The sequence below is a fragment of the Plectropomus leopardus genome, chromosome 12 (assembly GCF_008729295.1).
Source record: "Plectropomus leopardus isolate mb chromosome 12, YSFRI_Pleo_2.0, whole genome shotgun sequence".
In the NCBI taxonomy this organism is placed as follows: Eukaryota; Metazoa; Chordata; class Actinopteri; order Perciformes; family Serranidae; genus Plectropomus; species Plectropomus leopardus.
The window spans coordinates 15063818-15082051 of NC_056474.1; the positions used below are offsets into that span (position 1 = coordinate 15063818).

The 18234-nt window shown below is 39.4% G+C and overlaps 1 protein-coding gene across 2 annotated transcripts in view; it reads left to right on the forward strand.

Annotated features, from left to right (window-relative positions):
- Window positions 1–18234, forward strand: part of gpc5c (glypican 5c) — a 133506-nt gene that overhangs the window by 80046 nt on the left and 35226 nt on the right. For both annotated transcript variants that reach the window (XM_042498509.1, XM_042498510.1), the window contains one exon: window positions 10690–10810. In XM_042498509.1, coding sequence (XP_042354443.1) covers window positions 10690–10810 — 121 coding nt within the window. The remainder of the gene's footprint in view (window positions 1–10689; window positions 10811–18234) is intronic.

Consider the following 18234-nt stretch of genomic DNA (forward strand, 5'->3'; position numbering starts at 1 on the left):
CCACTTTACACTTCTGTGGGTTGCCCCCAACAAAGTCACAACATGATGAACAGGATATGAGAGAAAGGAAATCAGCTGCCACACATAATTGTTTCTTTTTTTTTAAATTTGTTTTAATTTTTGCTTTTTTTGTTGAGAACCACTGCTTCAGGCAACAAGCTGTAAGTTCAGGGCAATCTTCGGCATTAGCATTCCCGACTAGGGAAGGACACAGTCCGATGAACTACAGATGAATGATTATGTCGGCAAAACAAGTTTAAAGAGTTCCACATCATCTCATGATTAGTCATGCAGACACTTCCCAAACACAAGGAGCAGCTCGTCAGTATGAAATCATCAAACGGTTTCCAACTAACTTCAAAACAAGAGAGATGAGATTGCCGGGTTCAGCAGCTGACTATGTTTTTGATCTTGTTTGGAGTTGCAAACATGACTGCTGTGCCCGTGCTGCTCTTTATATTTCTGACCCTCCCTGACTCTGCCTACATGTCTGACTCATCACCCAACACAGACGCTTGCCCGACTGCAAAGAAGCATGACAGAGGGCCCACTGGGCTACCAGCCAGGTCTACAAAATCACGCTGCACCCTTGACTTGGCTCTTACAGAGAGAAACTGGGAGTTTCACATTATTTGGACAAATCATTTTGAGTATCATTGCATAGAGCTGCAGTCAAAGGTTTGAAGTTCAGCAGTGGAAAACAGTAAATCAAATACTTGTTGAAACAGAACCGTTGACTGCCTTTTTAAAGTTTTTCAAAGTGGATTGAACTTGGGATAACTTTTTTCAAAGTCTACCTCGTTATCCACAGTGTCATAGTGTTGCTCAACAGCCATTAGGTTGCTGTCTCACTGGGACTGAACTGACCATAGTGCCGTTTCATTTCCAAATCCCTAAGCTGCCAGCTGGAACAAGGAAGAGGTGAGGTCAAAAGATAGGAGGAGACAGATAAAGAGAGGAAAAACAGAGCTATTGTGAATAAAGCGTGACTAAAATTAAGCCAAGACTGCATGCCCCAGGTACCGCTGAGACTTCCAAGTGACTGCGGCTACTGGTGGCGATCAGCGTGTTCATGTGGTTACCAGCTGGGTTACAAAAGACAGCAATGAGAACAAAGAGGGAGAAAGCAGGATTTAATGGAGTGTGGGGTACTGGGCAGAGGAATCGAGAGGAAGAAGAAAGATGACTTGAACCGTAGACATGGCCTCTTGGTGGACTTTGAGAGATTGTTTGAGAACTCGAAATAATAGGTGGAGGGGAAGGAAGAGAGAAAGAAATAGAGCATAGAAAGAAAAGCATGCTGTTTGAGCTTGCCTGCCCTGCAGATGCCCTTTCCCGATTTGCTTGCTGTTCCCTCTTGCACATTTTATGATCTGAGTATTTCCTTTCTAATAAAGTTGTCTTTGAAGAACAGCAAGTTCCAGAACATACTTCAAACATCTTTGGTAAGAGCAGCCAAAGATTTAGCCAGAGCTTAATTTTGTTTATTTCTGGATGTTTGAAATATTTATTTTCACTGTGTTTATCATTGGGAACCTACGATAAACTCAGACCCACCACAAGAGTTTGTGGTAAGACTGTGTGTACGTTAGCATTGCATTAAGGGGCACAGACTTTCGAAACATTTGTATGCGTTTGCACATGTTCATGTTTACTGTCCAATGCGCACATACGTCATGTTGATTAAATGTTTGCAAAGTGGCTTTTGACCAGTCGCCTGCTCATGAGCTTAGTGTTAGTACAGCGAATGGCTGCTAATGGCACACAGTGTGTGAGAACAGTCTGGCCTTTCAGAACAAAACCTCCTGTTCAGAGTATTTCAACATGTCCAAGCCCCGCTCGTAAAGTTAGCTGGCTACAAACATCTCCTCAACCCCTCCCTTTGCTCTCACCACTGGCCTCACTCGTGACTACAGGTCCTCCTGTTCCAGGAAGAGAAAGTTGCAATGCTATAATTTACAATGTCATGGGATTAGTGTTATGGTGAGTGGTAGTGTTTTCATCTTATGTAGGCTTATGTCACCTAATAATATTAAATCAGCAACAGACAAGCCTTGTGGAAGGCACGTATGACAAATACAGATATGTGGGTAGAAAATGTATTTCCAATACTGGCTTGAAAAAATGTATATTAGTGCACCCAGGGGGCATAGGCTGTGTTTAAAAAGTAGGGGGGGCACATATGACACAGGCTCAGAGTGTCCTCACCAGAGCATCAAACACATTATTTCCTGCATTCTAGTGAATTTTTTTGCACCAATTTATGGTGGAAATGAAAACAAAATCATGAAATTCAGACAGTAGTTGAAAAATAAAATTCTAAAAATAGAGTAGAATAGAGCAGTGCAGCAGTGTTGTAAGAGAGTCTGTGTTGCGTTTAAATTATGTATTCCCCTGTAGATCAACTTCTTGCATTCAGTATTATTCCTGCTGAGTCAATACACATGCAGGTATGATTTACTGATTTATTTCAGCCCCATTCTTTGTTTTTGTTTGGGGATGTCTCTTTAGATGTTGACGTGGCACCTATTCATGTGAATGACACATTCATTATTTAAATTAATTTCTAAACCCTTGGACTTCAATAGTTCACATGTGTTTCAGCAAGATTTCTTCTCCTGTTTAAATCTTTGTGCATATTCAAAACATATTTCACATATCTCATCTGAGATGTTGTGAATAAATTAATTTATTGAGAAAGAAGCATAAACTGTATAAAATAATGGCCATAGCTGCTGTGACATTGGTTTGTGGACTGCCCTTTTTAGGCCTTGAGTTTAGCATTTTTGGCCGTCCCGTTGTGGTTATTTGGAGCCAGAAGTAATCATATTTAGATGGAAGGGTTGAGGTTTGAGAAGTGGGGGTGGATCCAACTCAAAGACTGTTGTCACCTAACTTAAAGCCTTAACAAAATGTAAATGGGTGAGCAATATAAAAATGCATCCTCTATACAGTTTTCAGGAATGTTGAAATCAGTTATAGTGACCTAAACTGTTTTTTGTACCAGGCAACATGTTTATTTCTGCAGTAAAATTTGGCTGAATGGGGATTGACTTTCCTCAAGTGGTCTTCTGTGTTGGCTTCATTTCTCAGCCCTCTGGGTTACTGCTTGTAAAGGAGTCATAATATTTAAATATGTTTCAAATTTTAAATTATATTTGATGTGATCACGTGTCTAATTAATATGAAATTAGTGGTGAGAACAGTTCTAGGTAATCGGAAAAGTGGTAGGGACAAAACCCCACTGTCTCTAACATAAATTATTCTCTATTGCTGTGTATGTGTGTAATGAAAGAGCTGTGGAGCAAGAATTTTAACTTGTTTAGTTTTGTCTATATAGCAGGAAAAATGACTAGTGTAATGATAATGTTGTGGTAATTGCCGTCATGGTGAAACGGACAAAAGTGTAATGATGGCACCTCTTGAATGTGAAGTTGTTTTTATAAGAAGCTGAACAAAACAGCACTCACTTAAAATCACAAATGATGTCACAAAGAGTACCAAACCCTAAAGATGACATCTTTAAAAACTACAGCTGCCATGACCCACTCTGCATTAATCACAGGACTCAACACATGTTCAATCTTGTATATCCACAACAGCCGGGAGGGTGGGGAGAGGCTTTATTAATGAACGATGAACCGACAATTTGCTGTTTACCCTGACAGCAGCACCACCAGCTCTAATCCAATGCCCTCCTCAGCTGAAATAGCACCACCCACAGCCACCAAAATACACACACTCACTCAGATGAAAGCAATCTCATCTCCTTTTAATCATTAGTCATTGACACTTTTCCCCCTCCTCAGTTTGATTCAGCTTGATGTTTGTTTCACAGGAATCATTTATCTTAATCAATTTACATATGGAAGGAAATGTGACCGCCAAAGACCCAAACACATTTTTATGTTTAATATTTTGGATATGCAGAAGAAGCTTTAGTCCAATTAACTGAACAAATATTAATCATTCAGTATTGCCCTGTATTTTTTTAAGATAACATTGTTAAAAAGTAAATTAACTATTCATGTGAATATTTGGTGCATATTTCAAAGAAAAATGATGACAGGAAATTCATCATGGCTTGTGTTTTCAGTCAACAGTTCAGTTTCATGGCACAAATGGCCCTTTTTGTTATTTAAATGCTTTTTGATTGTAATGACACCTTGTTGACAGACATACTCACACACACACACACACACACACACACACACACACATACACACTTCTTTATGGTACCGTTGATGTAAGACTACAGTTATCTCTGCCAGACAGGTACTGCATGTTGCTTCCTCATGATGTCACTGTAACATGCAGAGTTTTGGACCTGTAGAGTTCAGTCTTAACATGCTGCCAAATGGAGATAATATTTTTGTCTGCCATAAGCCTGGGTGATATGATGAGATTATAGTTAAAAACGATATTGGTTGTGCGTGACAATAGTTATTACATGTTCACGATAACAGAACAGTATTCAATTACGTAATGCCTATTATGAATTTTCTGCTATTTTCAATCTCTCTTTCTCTTGCTGTCTCTATCCTTCACCCTTACAAACAGACTGAATAGAAAGACCATTAAACTGTTTACTGTGGTCATTTGACCAGTACAAAAGAAAATGGCAATTGTTAGTTGTTATGGTGACAACACGTTAGTGTGGCTGCTAAGTGTGTCACACTCACTAGTTTGAGTTCTCTGTTAAGGGCGGTTCTGACACTTATTTTATTTATCAAAAACATACAGCTGTACACAAATCCAAGTTTCTCTCCTTCACTGAACTGTGACAAGCATTCGCTTAATTGCTTACTTAACTTATTGTAAAACACACTTCATTTCATTTTGTCAGAAAGAAAATAAAACTCACCATAACGGTCTTAGTTTTTCTTGCTAGTCATCTAGTTAGTTAATCCCCTGTTCCAACAATTACCAGCTCGGGTTTGGTCAAATTAAACCCTTAAGTTACAGAGTTAGATTTGAAAATACACTGATCCGCACCCTGTTTTTTTCCCTGTGGTTTCTCTCTCCCTCTCAGCTGTTGGCTTTCACTCGTTCTTTTGCTCATTTCAATTTACATGTTTTATCAAACATGCAGTTAACAGCAACAAAAGAAAGAGGGAAAGTTAGGGTAATATTTTATTTGAAAACGTGCTCCTGCACTGCTTGTTTGGTCGTTACTGCAAAACCTCACCTCAGTGAGTTTGTGACTTGCCTCAAGTTGGTTTGTTTCTACATCAGAATGCAGGCCTGTGTCTGTGTTATCCTCATTCTATACATCAATGTGTACAAATGTGTTATTAAATAAAAATAACCATTCCAGATGATTGATCTGATTAACTGATCTCAGCATGCACTTGTGCAAAATAGCAGTTTCTGCATTTGTAGGGGTATTACAACAAGTGCTTCTCCAGTCCGTAGATTTTTATATCTATATTTTTATATCTGTGCACTTTTTGGCTCTCTTCAGCTTTTGGTTTGTTTTTTTTTGGACAATCATGTCATATATCCTTGTTTTTCTAAAATATATTTCATCAGTAGGGCAATTTCAATCAGCCAACCTTAGTCTGCAAGATTGATTTTAACAGCTTCAAAGATGATCCTCAACAGTATATTCCTATGTTATTCAGTGATATTATCCAATTGATACACCGCATCAGGGTATTTATCTCATAAGGTTAAGGATTTCATGAAATGTGCTGCTTTTGAATTCGTACAAGACGATTATTAATTCTAATTATTGAAGCAAAGATCCAGATAAACAGTGTGCTTAAAATTCATGGCACAAAATGTCAACCCCTGAGCACGCCATGTAACCTTGGCAAGCTTTTTAATCCTGATGTGAAATTTGAAGTGCATCAAAAATATCAACAAAACTGCCTTTAATCATTTCAGAGATGATGTACAACCAGTTCTCTCCCTGCCAGATACCAGTGGATAATCTCATTAACCACTGGGATCCTGGCACAGAGCTCTGCAGACAGCGTGCGGTATGAATGCAATTAACCAATTAGGCAATCCAACAGGCCTATACCTGCCATATGATTATTTTATATTATGTATGGGTCACTCAGAAGTGTATGGTGGTACTCTGTGTTTAAGATTTAAAAAAATTAAGCCACACTGAAAACTTTTTTTTTTAATCCAGTCCTGTGTTTGTTTTAAAGGGAAATGTGACCAAGAATGTGGAGTGCTCTAATGAGTCTCACAGAAATAAAGGGATGTATGGAGAAATGCAGGGAGGAACCCTTAGCTGTAGTTAAAGAGAGACACACACACACACATTATATACACAAAACATTGAGCTAATTGAATCCCTGGTGAGTGTTGTGGGCTCATTAAACCTTCCAGCCAGACCTCAATGATCCGTCAAGAACTGAGCACAGATGAAAGACACCAGAATCCACTTTACCTGAGGCCAGTTTACCAGACGCCCCCTCACTCTGGCTACGGCCAGCCTTCTCTGTACCTTTAATCAAATGTTTACACATTCTTCAAATGATATTATCCAAGCTACAGCCCTGTTTTGTTTACAACATATACACCAAAATGTTAAGGCACATAATTACACTCGAAATGCACTTTTTTTTTCTTGTATCTCCCTATACACCTTAAAAGATGAATATTTGATTTCTGTTTTCTGCCTTACAACCCACAAGCATTCCTGCAGGCCTCCAAAGATCAAGGCAGTTCAGTTTGAGGTCAGCATCAGGGAGTGGAGGTCGCCGCTAGTGTGTGCTCCAGGCAGAGAGAAAGACGAAAACAGACAAAGCTGCCTTTAGGACAGTGTATCTATTGGGCATTCACAGGGGAATGAGTCAATTCCATAGAAAGGAGTCAGAGAAGTCATAAGTCAGAAGCCCTGCATGTGTAGGTAGTCAGTTTGAGTGTTTGTTTTTAACGTTTGAGACCGCCAGAGGAGAGCACAGTCTGTTGATTGCAAAAAGCTGTTAATTATTTATAAGCCACAAGAGAGAGAAATATTATTTTTTTCCTTGTATAACCTTCTACTCTATGTTCACAGTCTAACTTCAGTTCATTAGGACATAAGGCTACAGCGAGAAATACTTTATGCATTATTGCCATTGGCAGGATTCTTATCGTAACATCTAATGTCTGCTCCATATCCGTCCAGTCATTCGCCATTTTGATTGTCTGTCTATCAGGTGATCGGCTCTGGGAAGTCCTGCCATGTCATCCGTCACGTTCCTACATATGATATCAAACATACCCTGCGATGAAACTTTCCAGGCCTAACCCACTGCCAAACTTACCCTGACACTTCCCTTTCATTAGCATCCCATCTGATGAGCTCATTTCCGCGCCAACACTGTTATCCCAAGCCAAGCCTGGAGACAGACAAGCATATGCTCCCTAACACACAAGGCCCCCACTTTCAACCACTGCTTAAGAGAGCCGTTTGATTCGTCAATTTATCATGTGTGTCAGAGGGGGGAAGTTGAAAGTCCAAAAGCTATCGATTGTTTCCATCTTGACAAGAGAAGATTCAGAGCCGCTGGCAATTAAGAGCTTCAGTTGGTGTCAAAGCAGACGGTGGTTTGTGTGTTAGTGTGTGAAGCTGGGGGAAGGGCTGTGGGGGGTTCACTGTGCAAAAAAACACTAAAGTGAAACAAGAATCTAAAGGTGGAGGAGGAAATGAACAAGAAGGGGATGTAAAGTAATATGTAGCAGCAGAGGGTTAAGTGAGAATTTTTTGCATTTTTATGGGGCCGATCTGCAAAGCGCTGTTTCAGCAAGTCGAGGGAGCACAGACCTTTCTGAGACATTGCTTAGATCACAGGCCAGAGATTCTCAAGTTCAGCACTTTTATGATTGCTTCCACTCATATTCACATGCATATGTACAAGTGTGTGCATTCACAAAAGCACGCACACACACCCATAAACACGTCCATATAAACACACTCACTTACACAATCCATAATCACTTTATCAGCCTTGTACTGCCTGTGAAAGCATCAATTGATTTTATGCCAGTACATGTCATTCCTCTCCAATGAGGTTAAATCCCCAGCACATGGAAGATTAGCATCAACAAATAATTCTCAAATTAATTTGGATAACAGTATAATGACTGTGGGGAGGGCTGTGGCAAACTTTATGTTTGTGAGGTAATATGAGTTTTAGGGCTTAAACGGCAACTAAGCCCTTTTAAAAAAATTTATACATGTTATTTCCATGTCCTAAGACAGTAAAAATAAATAAATAAACACCAAAAACTCACAAATCCAAAAACTAAGAATGCTAAAACTCTTTGTGGTGTATGTGGGTAAATATTCTGTTTCAGAACTGAAAACAAGACAATAGAATAAAGTACATTTAGGGTATAAAAAGAAAGCAAACATTCTGTAGGTCTCCCATTTTTTAGCTGTGTTCAAAACCGTCTACTCACTCACGCGCTTACTCACTCACTATTCTCTGTGTAGTGTGTATTAAATACTAAACCATATAGGGAATAACCAAACAAATTAGTATGCTAGATTTTTGAAATACACAAACACATTGCATTGTGGTATACGGGAGTAAAATGTAGGGTACACTGTATGTACACTAAAATTTGCTGTGCATTGTGGGTATTTTATAGTGCACTATATAGTGGAAGAAATTAACTGCTGAAAATTCGAACACTACTACAAAATGGTGAACATACTATATAGTGCACTAATACGAGATAGGGAATGGTTTGATGCACATCTATGGTCTATAGAGCAGCTCCAGACTTTATACTTCACAACATCAAAAGTTTGAGACTAACCTCTTTACTTTCCAGCTTTGAGAGAGAGTAGATTCGACTTTACTACACCATGAACGAGACATTTTGGATTTCTCATTACAAATGTTCGGCATATTGTTAATGTTAAACCTCAGAGACAGACAGAGGCCCTGGATATTTGGAATGAGTGAATGTGTGTGTACTGCAATATTAATGTGCTTTGCCTTTCTTGTTAAGCTGATAATGAACTTCTAAAGAGTATAATGTCCCAGCACTTCTCTGTAACAGTTTTTTTTTTTTATTACTGTCCTAAAATAAGGAATAATAGGCCTTTGTTTTTACTCATCAATCACTTGTCTGGTAACAAGCTGTCATTGTAAGCACATTTATTGCTATAATCAGTGAATTTTCTTGTAGGTTTTAAACAAATTAGCTAGTGGGCAATTAGTTTGAAACCTTTCTGTAACCCGGTAGTTCTAAAACTGTGGGGCGGGCTCCCCTGGGGGGCAAAGAGCCACTGCAAGTTTGCTGTGGAAGAAAAGGGTAAACTATGGAGTGAAACATGATCTTTGCATGGAAAAATGAACAAACAAGAGTTTAGGCGACTAATGCTGTCATACTGATCTTTTTTTCCCCTAAAGTTAGGCATCCTTTTTTATTAGTTACAGCCCCAATTATGGTTAATAATTAATAAAAGCTATTTAAAAAAAAGTGGGGTGGGTTATATGGACTTTATTTGGATTCTGAAGAGGAGCATGGCAGAAAAACTTTGAGAACCACTGCTGAGTATGATGGCCCATTACAAGGTTACCTGCTAGTCAGTGAAGAAATAATAACTAATAGCACAACATTTCTAAATGACTTGTTGGAAATAAATTACAGAATAGCTTTGCGTGTTTGTGTGTTACTCCTATACAGTACTGTTCTTCCTAGTTTGACAACAATTCAAACACAACCCTCGAGTGCAAGCTTGCTTTGCTTAACACAGAGCTACATCTGCCTGTACTGAATCATTATAACAATAAACAGCTGTATAATCCTTTATATGGCTCCACACTGACATACTGTATTATAAAATGTTAAATCCATTAATTCCGGAGCTATAACTGTGCTTTGACGAGCTGATACTTGGTCATTTCAGCCAAAACTTTTGTGCCTATTATACAAAATTAAAACACTTCCCCTCTACATCAGGCAGCTGCTCAAAACGTTAGCCTCCCTGACATCAGCTCAACAACAGCTCTGACAAAATCAACAGCTATAATCCCCGCCGAGCTGCAGGCCCACGGAGCATGCCAGGGATTAAAGGGTCCGGTTCACCATGTCTCTCAATATCATTTTGACCAGGCTGTGCTCAGTCATATTTTCATTTAAAATATTTTCAATCACAGAAGGACATAAAAGCCGCATTAAGTGATTTTTTACCACATCTGATGCAGAAATTATTGCATAATGGAGCTTTTAATGTTTTCCGTGCAACATGCCCTGTGTTTCGTCTTCGACAAATGAGGCCCTAATGGTTTTTAGTTTATGTTGAAGTAATACTGCGGTGCAGTTGGCAGACTTTTAAATGCAGACATTGATGGACTGCATGATAAACTAAACTAAAAACCAAAGAGAAACAGGGGTTTGGTTTTAGTTTATTTGACAGTAAAAGCAAAATTCTATCTTTGCTTATTTTTCAAGCACAAGTTTGTAAAGTTCAAGACTTTTTCTCATTGTGCTCCTTGTTATAGTTTAATTACACATTGTTACAAACAACAATAAAGAATCCCACATTGACAAATATATATAGTGTTGTGCGGTAAGCAAAAGAAAGCAAAATAACACCAGAGCATGGCTGGTGTCTTGCTAAGCAACCACATCTTGTCAATATTTGTACAACTATCTGCTGCTATTTGACACCAATATTCTCCATTTTTCCTGTTAATATCTGACTCCCCTTCTTTCTTTATCTCACAGTTATACTGGCAGAGTTGTGGGAAATGGCCTGCACGCTCAGAGGCAAAACCCAGAGGTCAAAGTTCGCAGCCCGAACCCCACACTGGCTGAGGTCAAGGAGAGGTTGGAGCGCTTCAACCAGGTAGGTTGACTATTGCCATCAAAGTTGAATAAGCTTGCATACTTTTTTACACTTTAACACCTTTGTAAACAGTTGCCACCGGGTCATTTGTTTTTCATCTACATGTCACACATAATATCTAACACCACAGAGTTTGCTACAATCACAGTGTGTGTCCAAGAGATAAGAGATAATGTTGTTACTGACCTTGTTGTTGACCCGACTGACTGTTAAAGCTAAAGTTGTAAACTTTTATAAATAAAAACTTCCTCAATTACGTCCAAAAAGTATTACATGAGACAGATCTTATCCCTCCTCCTCCTCCTTCTATTGCCTCAGAAAGCATTTAATAGATTCACCAACGTGCACCAAAAGCAACCAATCAGAGCCGAGGAATCTTTAATGCAGCTGTCGGTCATGTTTATTGCTGCTTGTGAACTGCGGTCAAACTGGGTTGCACTGATCAAATATAAATCAAGATTACTGGATTGCCTGTTTTTTTGCCTCAATTGTTTTCAGAAACATATTTTAGTGCACTGTTTATCTGTGAATAGAGAAAGGTTGTGACCTGGCTGCGCTGTTGGAGAGAGTCGACCAGAGTATCGCCAACCAGCGGAAGCACTCTTTCTCATTTTACAGGGAAAAAGTATGCCAAAATACGATTCTGTAAATTTTTGAGACAAGAAATGCAATAACAGAAGCTTGAGTCATATTTAACCAGTGCTGCCTTATTTAGCAGTTTTTACCAGAGTTCACAGAGCAATTGACACAATTGACAGCTTTGTTAGAGACTGCTTAGTTTGATTGGTTGAGTTCCTTCAAGTGCGGCAATGCCATTAGCAGCAAATTAAGAGGGCAGAGGTTTAATATTTTACTAATGTTGGCTGCTTTCTAACCATCTCATATACTTCTGTTTAGATATGACCACTGCAGTAAATTTGTCAAAAATGTATTTTTATAGAAGTTACAGCTTTAATTGCGTTCTTGAAAATGAATCACAGTAGTCAATTAAATAAATAAAGCATCAAGACTGAATCCAGAATCCATCGTTTACTAATGCTGGCTGTTTCCTGTCCATATTCGTATTAGAACAATTGTTTCGATTATTAAATATGTCATGACACTGAAGCAGGTCAAAGCTTATCAGTCAATCAAAGAATGACGTAGCCATCAACTTTTCAGTCTTAATTGATAGGACTTTTTTTCTAATTAGTACGCCTCAAACAGTATAACACACAGTCAGAAGTGCCGAAATGTCTTCGCCATTTTTCAAAGATCCAAAGACTTGTTTTGAGCGCGGAGGCAGATATCAAAGATAAATGAAAAGGATAGAGGGTGAAAGGGAGATGGTGACAAAAAAGTGAATTACTGTGGAAAGAAAGAAAAAAAAAGAAAGATGAGAGGCAGGAGCAAAAGGTCAGGAATGAGTGACAGATAGGCAGAGATGACACAAGCAGCTTCAAAGTGACACTGTTTGTCATGTAGATGGGGTTTAGGGCTGAAAAGGACCAAGAAGAAAAGGGCCATTTCACACAGTCCCCAGAGGCCATTTGAGGAGACAAACGGGCCAGGATTCGGTTCCCCTCTGCCTGCCTGCCCTTTTGTTGCCCTGAAAATTATGCCCACAGATAGTACACGAGACATCTTTCACTTTCTATCTCTATATCCCTTTTTCTTTCCCCAGTTTTTACCTTTTTTTTTTTTTTGGAAGCTGTTATTTTGAAGTTTCTAATACACCTAGAAAACTTCCCTGCCATTTTTCTCATTTGTCATCCTTTCTCTCTGTTAATGCATTTCTGTTTTGCTCTTCTACATCATGGCAATTCTTTATCATTATCTGCCCACACTCTCTCTCCTTCTTTCTTTCACTCTCTCATCCATACATTTATTTTCCATTTGCGTTCACATCTATCTTGTATCTCACATATATATCTCCCAGCCAGCCTGTCCACCTGTCTGCCACTGACAGCTCAAGATCATTTTTGTCTGAGCACAACATCCCATTGTGCACGGTGGCTGTCAAGTGCCCCGTTGTCATGGTAACAATGCAGAGTTGAACGGGTGTCCTGTTGACATTTACAGGGTTGAAAAGCCTACCTTGAATCCAGACCTGGCGGCAGAGCTTGGCTGAGCTTTGTGTTTATGCCAGATAAGAGCAACGGATCACAGAGTGTTAAACTGCATAATGCGGGAGACGTTCCAAGGTACATCCGGAACACTTAAACATCCACAAATGCAGAAATATATTTTTATCCCGCATGCACACAGGCAGCTTTACATAACTGCACAATGGATATATATTAAACTGTAACACCAGATATTGCAAAAAGTTAATTTCAGTATTCAAAATTTAACTTCTAACTTTCGACACTGACCTAACCCTGCTTTTTAAAGTTGTTAAAATCCCTCCTGATCCTTAGTAAGATTTTCAATTAGATAAGTGTCATTTAAACGTTATTAAAATGGGAGGAAATCACAATCCTGTCCAAAAGTGCCTAATACACTCCACAAGACAAATATCAGAGTTATGATGTCACCTGCATGTTGCCTACTTTTCGAGCAAACAAGGTCGTCACTTGTCCCCCGCTCTCTTTATCCTCGCTGCAGAGCCCTCAACAGATGTTTGGAGACAGGGCCATTACATACGAATCTTCCAGGTGGGCGAGTCAGTTCACAAAACAAGTTCCTATTCAGATTGATTTTGGCAAGCCCATCTGGATCCCTCTCCAAATTACAAACTTTACTGGACACCCTCAGTGCCTTTTAGGCAGTAAAGTTAATTGCAGTTAAATCGGGAGGGAGGACACATATAAAGCATTGTTGATCCACACAGGGTACGTTTGCTTTTGCAGACTCCATAGTTCGGCACTGACTCAGCTCTGTGATTGTGCTACATAATGGGTCAGTTATATAACCTTAAACAATATGGACAAATGGTGATTAGCAATCAGTGTGTGGATCCTGTGTGGATAAGTAAGAGGAGTTTTTGGCTTAGTGAACCGCAAAAGCTGTAGACTAATAGAGGGAGGCAGGAGAGTCAAAGTTTTAAGGCATCAAAGTTTTTCAGAGTCCTAACATCCCTCTGCGTTACAGTGCTACACCGCTGCTCTCTCTGTTTTTTTGAGGAATGAAACCAAGTGCACATCACAGGTAGTTCAGGGAGGCACAGAGTACAGGAGTATTCCCTGTAAGTGCACAAAGGCCTGTCTCTGTCTTTTTAGAACGCTCGACATCTCAGCAGCCATTGAGGTACTAACAGTTAAGTTCTTGGCATTGATCAGTAACACCTGCAAGCCCCTGCTGATATGTTCTGGCAAGTTGGCAGAAAGAGCCAGTAAAGTTTTACTGATTACATCTTTAAATAAATGTATTCCTTTAAACGTCTGATCTGTTGTTATTAAACAGCAGGGCAATTTCAAAGTCTGGCAACCTCACACTGGGAATTAAAAAAAAGTCCTGACCTTGACTGTAAGAAAAAAGCTTAACAGAGAGAAACATTGTTAAATAATGCATATGAGATGTCTCCCATGGACTGATCAAACTAATGTCTCTACAGTTGTTAATTTTGGTTCTGTGTTTGTGTGTGTGTGTGTGTGTGTGTTTGTGTGTGTGTGTGTGTGTGTGTGTGTGTGTGTGTGTGTGTGTGTGTTCCTCAACTTTTATCCTCACAAAAAACACTTTGGGTTTCAGACGCTCACACAGCAAGGACATTTTTGAGAAGTTAGTGCTTTGAAGTGCTGCAGACTGATACAAATGATCCATTTGGGGTTAAGATTTTAATTTTATGTCAGTGTTAGAAGTGCAATTAGACGTCTCAGTATGTTTGTTCTTTCATCCTTGCAGCTAGTTGGGTTGTTTATTTTCACTGAAAGTAAAAAAAAAATCTAAAAATAAACACACTGGACTAGACTTTGGTATTGTTAGGATTTTGTCATCGCTGGTACTCTTATCGATACTCCTTGTCGGTTCTGTTCTTTATCAATCCTCTTATCGGTTCTTTTTTATTACTAAGAAATGTTAAAATGCTAAAAATTTTAATGTTTTAATTGATATAGAATGGGATTTGAACTGAATACAGTAAATATAACTAAATGTTGTTTCCAGAGTAGCAGCAACAATGTTTCAATTTGATTCAAATTCTGTTTTAATATCATCTTTTATCTTAGTTGGGACAATTAATTAAGAGCAGCATATTAGGACTACAAAACAAATATACACATGCATGGATCTGTATTTAGTCAGCACAGAGTTTGAGTGAAAGACTGAATAAATAAGAGATATAAGAATGAAGTAACCACCATCACATTTTTACTGTCCTCCATGCTGAACTCGCCCACTACAGAGCCATGCACACCAAACATTAATGCGGTCATTAACAGCGAAAATAAAAAAACAAGGAAGAGAGAAGCGAAGCACAGGGTCAGTAGCCAGGCTGTGCCCCCATCCCACCCATTTTGGCTGTCGAGTAAAGTAAATCTAGCAGCCACTTGCATATTTTACCAGCATTTGACTGGTGGCTGGTGCTACCAACCCTATATACCACAATAATGTCTTCAATGACTTAGCCCTGGGGCTTGTGTTTTTTGTTTTTTTTTTACCAGGTTTCAATGCCCATCGCAACACTTGACTGATTTTAAATTGCACGTATATTCTCTTTTTTTTCTTTTAATTTTAAAGGTATCACAGGTATTTCAATGAATCCTTAATCTGAGCTTTTCTGAATTTGAATAACCTCCATTTCCGGGATTAGTGAGGTTAAGACGTGTATATTTTTACCTACTGGAGAGTAGTTAGACCCGGAGCACTGTGGCACTAAGAGGATTGGGAAACTGCTGCTGATGTATCACAGACTCTGACCCCTCATCTAACCATGGCATTCTCCTCTTAAAGCACTCAGAGGGTGCATACAAAATGAGTGTGTGTGCGCGTGCGTGCGTGCGTGCGTGCGTGCGTGCGTGCGTGCGTGCGTGCGTGCGTGCGTGCGTGCGTGCGTGCGTGCGTGCGTGCGTGTGTTGGCATGCCCTGTAATATTTGACTCACACCCATAGCCACAACGTGTGGTAGACGGGTTGGCAAGATGGAAGAGGACAGAAGAATCCTACAGAGTTGCTCATTTTCATGCAGAATCTAAAACTAAAAGCCTAAAATCACACAAATGCACATAGTATGATCCTAATCTCTTGACCTTCTATAAAATGGTTCATTAAGTGAGTAGGCCCAAGTTATGGTCCTCCCCTGTGTATCCCCTCTGACTATCGTCTTTCTCGCTCTCTTTCACTGCCTGTAAATATTGCTAATGTGGACAATAAATGTTTCAAAGTGGATTTTTGATTCCTGGCCATCAGTCCAGCTGTTTTTGGGTGGAGATCTTTTTCACAATGGTCTATCTGTTTCCTTGTGAGTACTGAGGCCAGATCATTTGTCAGTTTCTCAATTTGCGCTCTGGTAAATTCGAAGTCAGTGGCAACATGCAGTACAGGAGAAAAATCACCCAGACACTCATTCTCACGCTTTATTTCCATCTTTATATGTTTCTCAGACACACGCACACACATAAACACAGACAGCAACATTAGAAATGTTGAAAGCTGTGGTGGATGAAGAGTTGGGAAGACTCCAGCATAATATCCAGTACAGAGAGGCCAGTTGTATGTATGATTGATGAGATCGACTACCGCTTTGCTGTCTGGTTTGGCCAAACTCCCGGCCAGGTTCCACATCAGAGAAGCCTTACTTGTGTTTAACACACACTCAGCACATCTCCTCTGTGGATCCAGTCGATCCTCGGATCTATCAGCTACTGCGGAGACTGTGTGCTCCTGTTAGTGAGGAAAGTTTGCTCTTTAGAAGATTGTAAACATAAACAAAATAACACGTTTTGTGTACCTTTTAAAAAGCATATGAGAAACCCACAGATGTATGACGTCAGTATGCCTGCATCGTATATGTCTGTGATGTTTTCGCCTTCCCTATAGCAGTCAGAGAGCGTTTGAGCTTTAAAGAGTTATTGGAGTCCAGGGATGAAGACGGAGCTCGGGCTGAGCTGGCAGCCTGTCACAGGGAGGGGACAGATTCTTTCCACTTGAAGAAGATGATGGAGCTGGCCTTCACAGGAGCTCTGCTGCTCTTTGCTGCTGCTGTGGCAACGATACAGCAACAAGTCTCACTGCCCAGGCCTCTCTGTTAGCTTGGCAACCAAACTCCATGATCCCAGACTCTAATTTAAGCATAATATTTTTTTTAACCATCGTAATTAGATGCAAAGCGTATTAAAAAAAATCCAGTGTTTTTCCACATTGGGTCATAGTTAGTCTCATCATGGGTTTCAGTTTCATGCAGACAGTGATTCTTGTCGTGTGGAGAAAATATGTGACCTGTTTATGTTACTGGCACATCGTTACGAAAATCCCCCTTTTTTAATGTGATTTAGTGTGCATTTGTTGAAACCAAGTAAAACACCATGTTCCTAAGGTTTTTTTTTCCCAACAGGGATTACAGGCTCATGTGTATTCACATATTTAGTAAACATTAATGAAGGAAGGAGGTAGTTTGAATTTTTTTTTAAGTGAAAATATTCCATTTTGGATGATGGGCTGTAAAAAAAAAAAAGTCTCAATCAGGGCTGTATGGCAACAATTTACTGGTTTGATTATATTTTGAATCTGAAACTGCCAGTGTGATTTAGTTTGTTCAGTTAAATTCTTAAACAGGATTTACATCAGATAAATAGCAATCTTGCATAAACATTGCATAAGTATGAAAGCACTTACCAAAATGTATCCTGGGAACTTCAATTTATTCCACAAGTAAGCAGCTATCATATGCAGAACTATTTGCCTGAAAAGTACTTTCTGTATTTTGTAATGACTTATATTGGTTTTTAGCTTTAAGTAAATGTCAACTGCGCAATGTAGAGGCTACAGAATAATGACAGCATCACTGTTTAGATTGGCTCCACCTAAACATCAAGTTCACTCCATTGGGTTTGATTTCTTGGGGAAATTCAGACTTGATTTAAAGTGCAAAGGAAGTAAGTTGTACAACCCAGTAGCCATCCGTAGTTTAATCTTGGAACCCATCAGCTATCAGTCTGATGATAAAGCCTCTGGGGGCAATATTTCAAGAGATCCAGCAAAGCAAGCGAATATCCGGGTGGAGACTTCCTCTTACGTGTGCAGGTTATTTTAGCTAATCTCTATAAACAGACATCTACATAAGAATGATGAATTCTTTTTTCAAAAGCTAATATAAAGCTAAATTGTTGTCAGACACTAGTCGATGGGTTCCAAGATTGTATTTTAGCCAATTCTTTCTGCCTGGGCTCTTTACCTGCTGCTCAAACGTGACTGGTTACTACAAATGGATCACGGGCAGAAATCAGAATGCTTCCAATACAAAAATCTTGCTCCGTTGCTTACAGATTCTGAATAACATGAAGATATCTG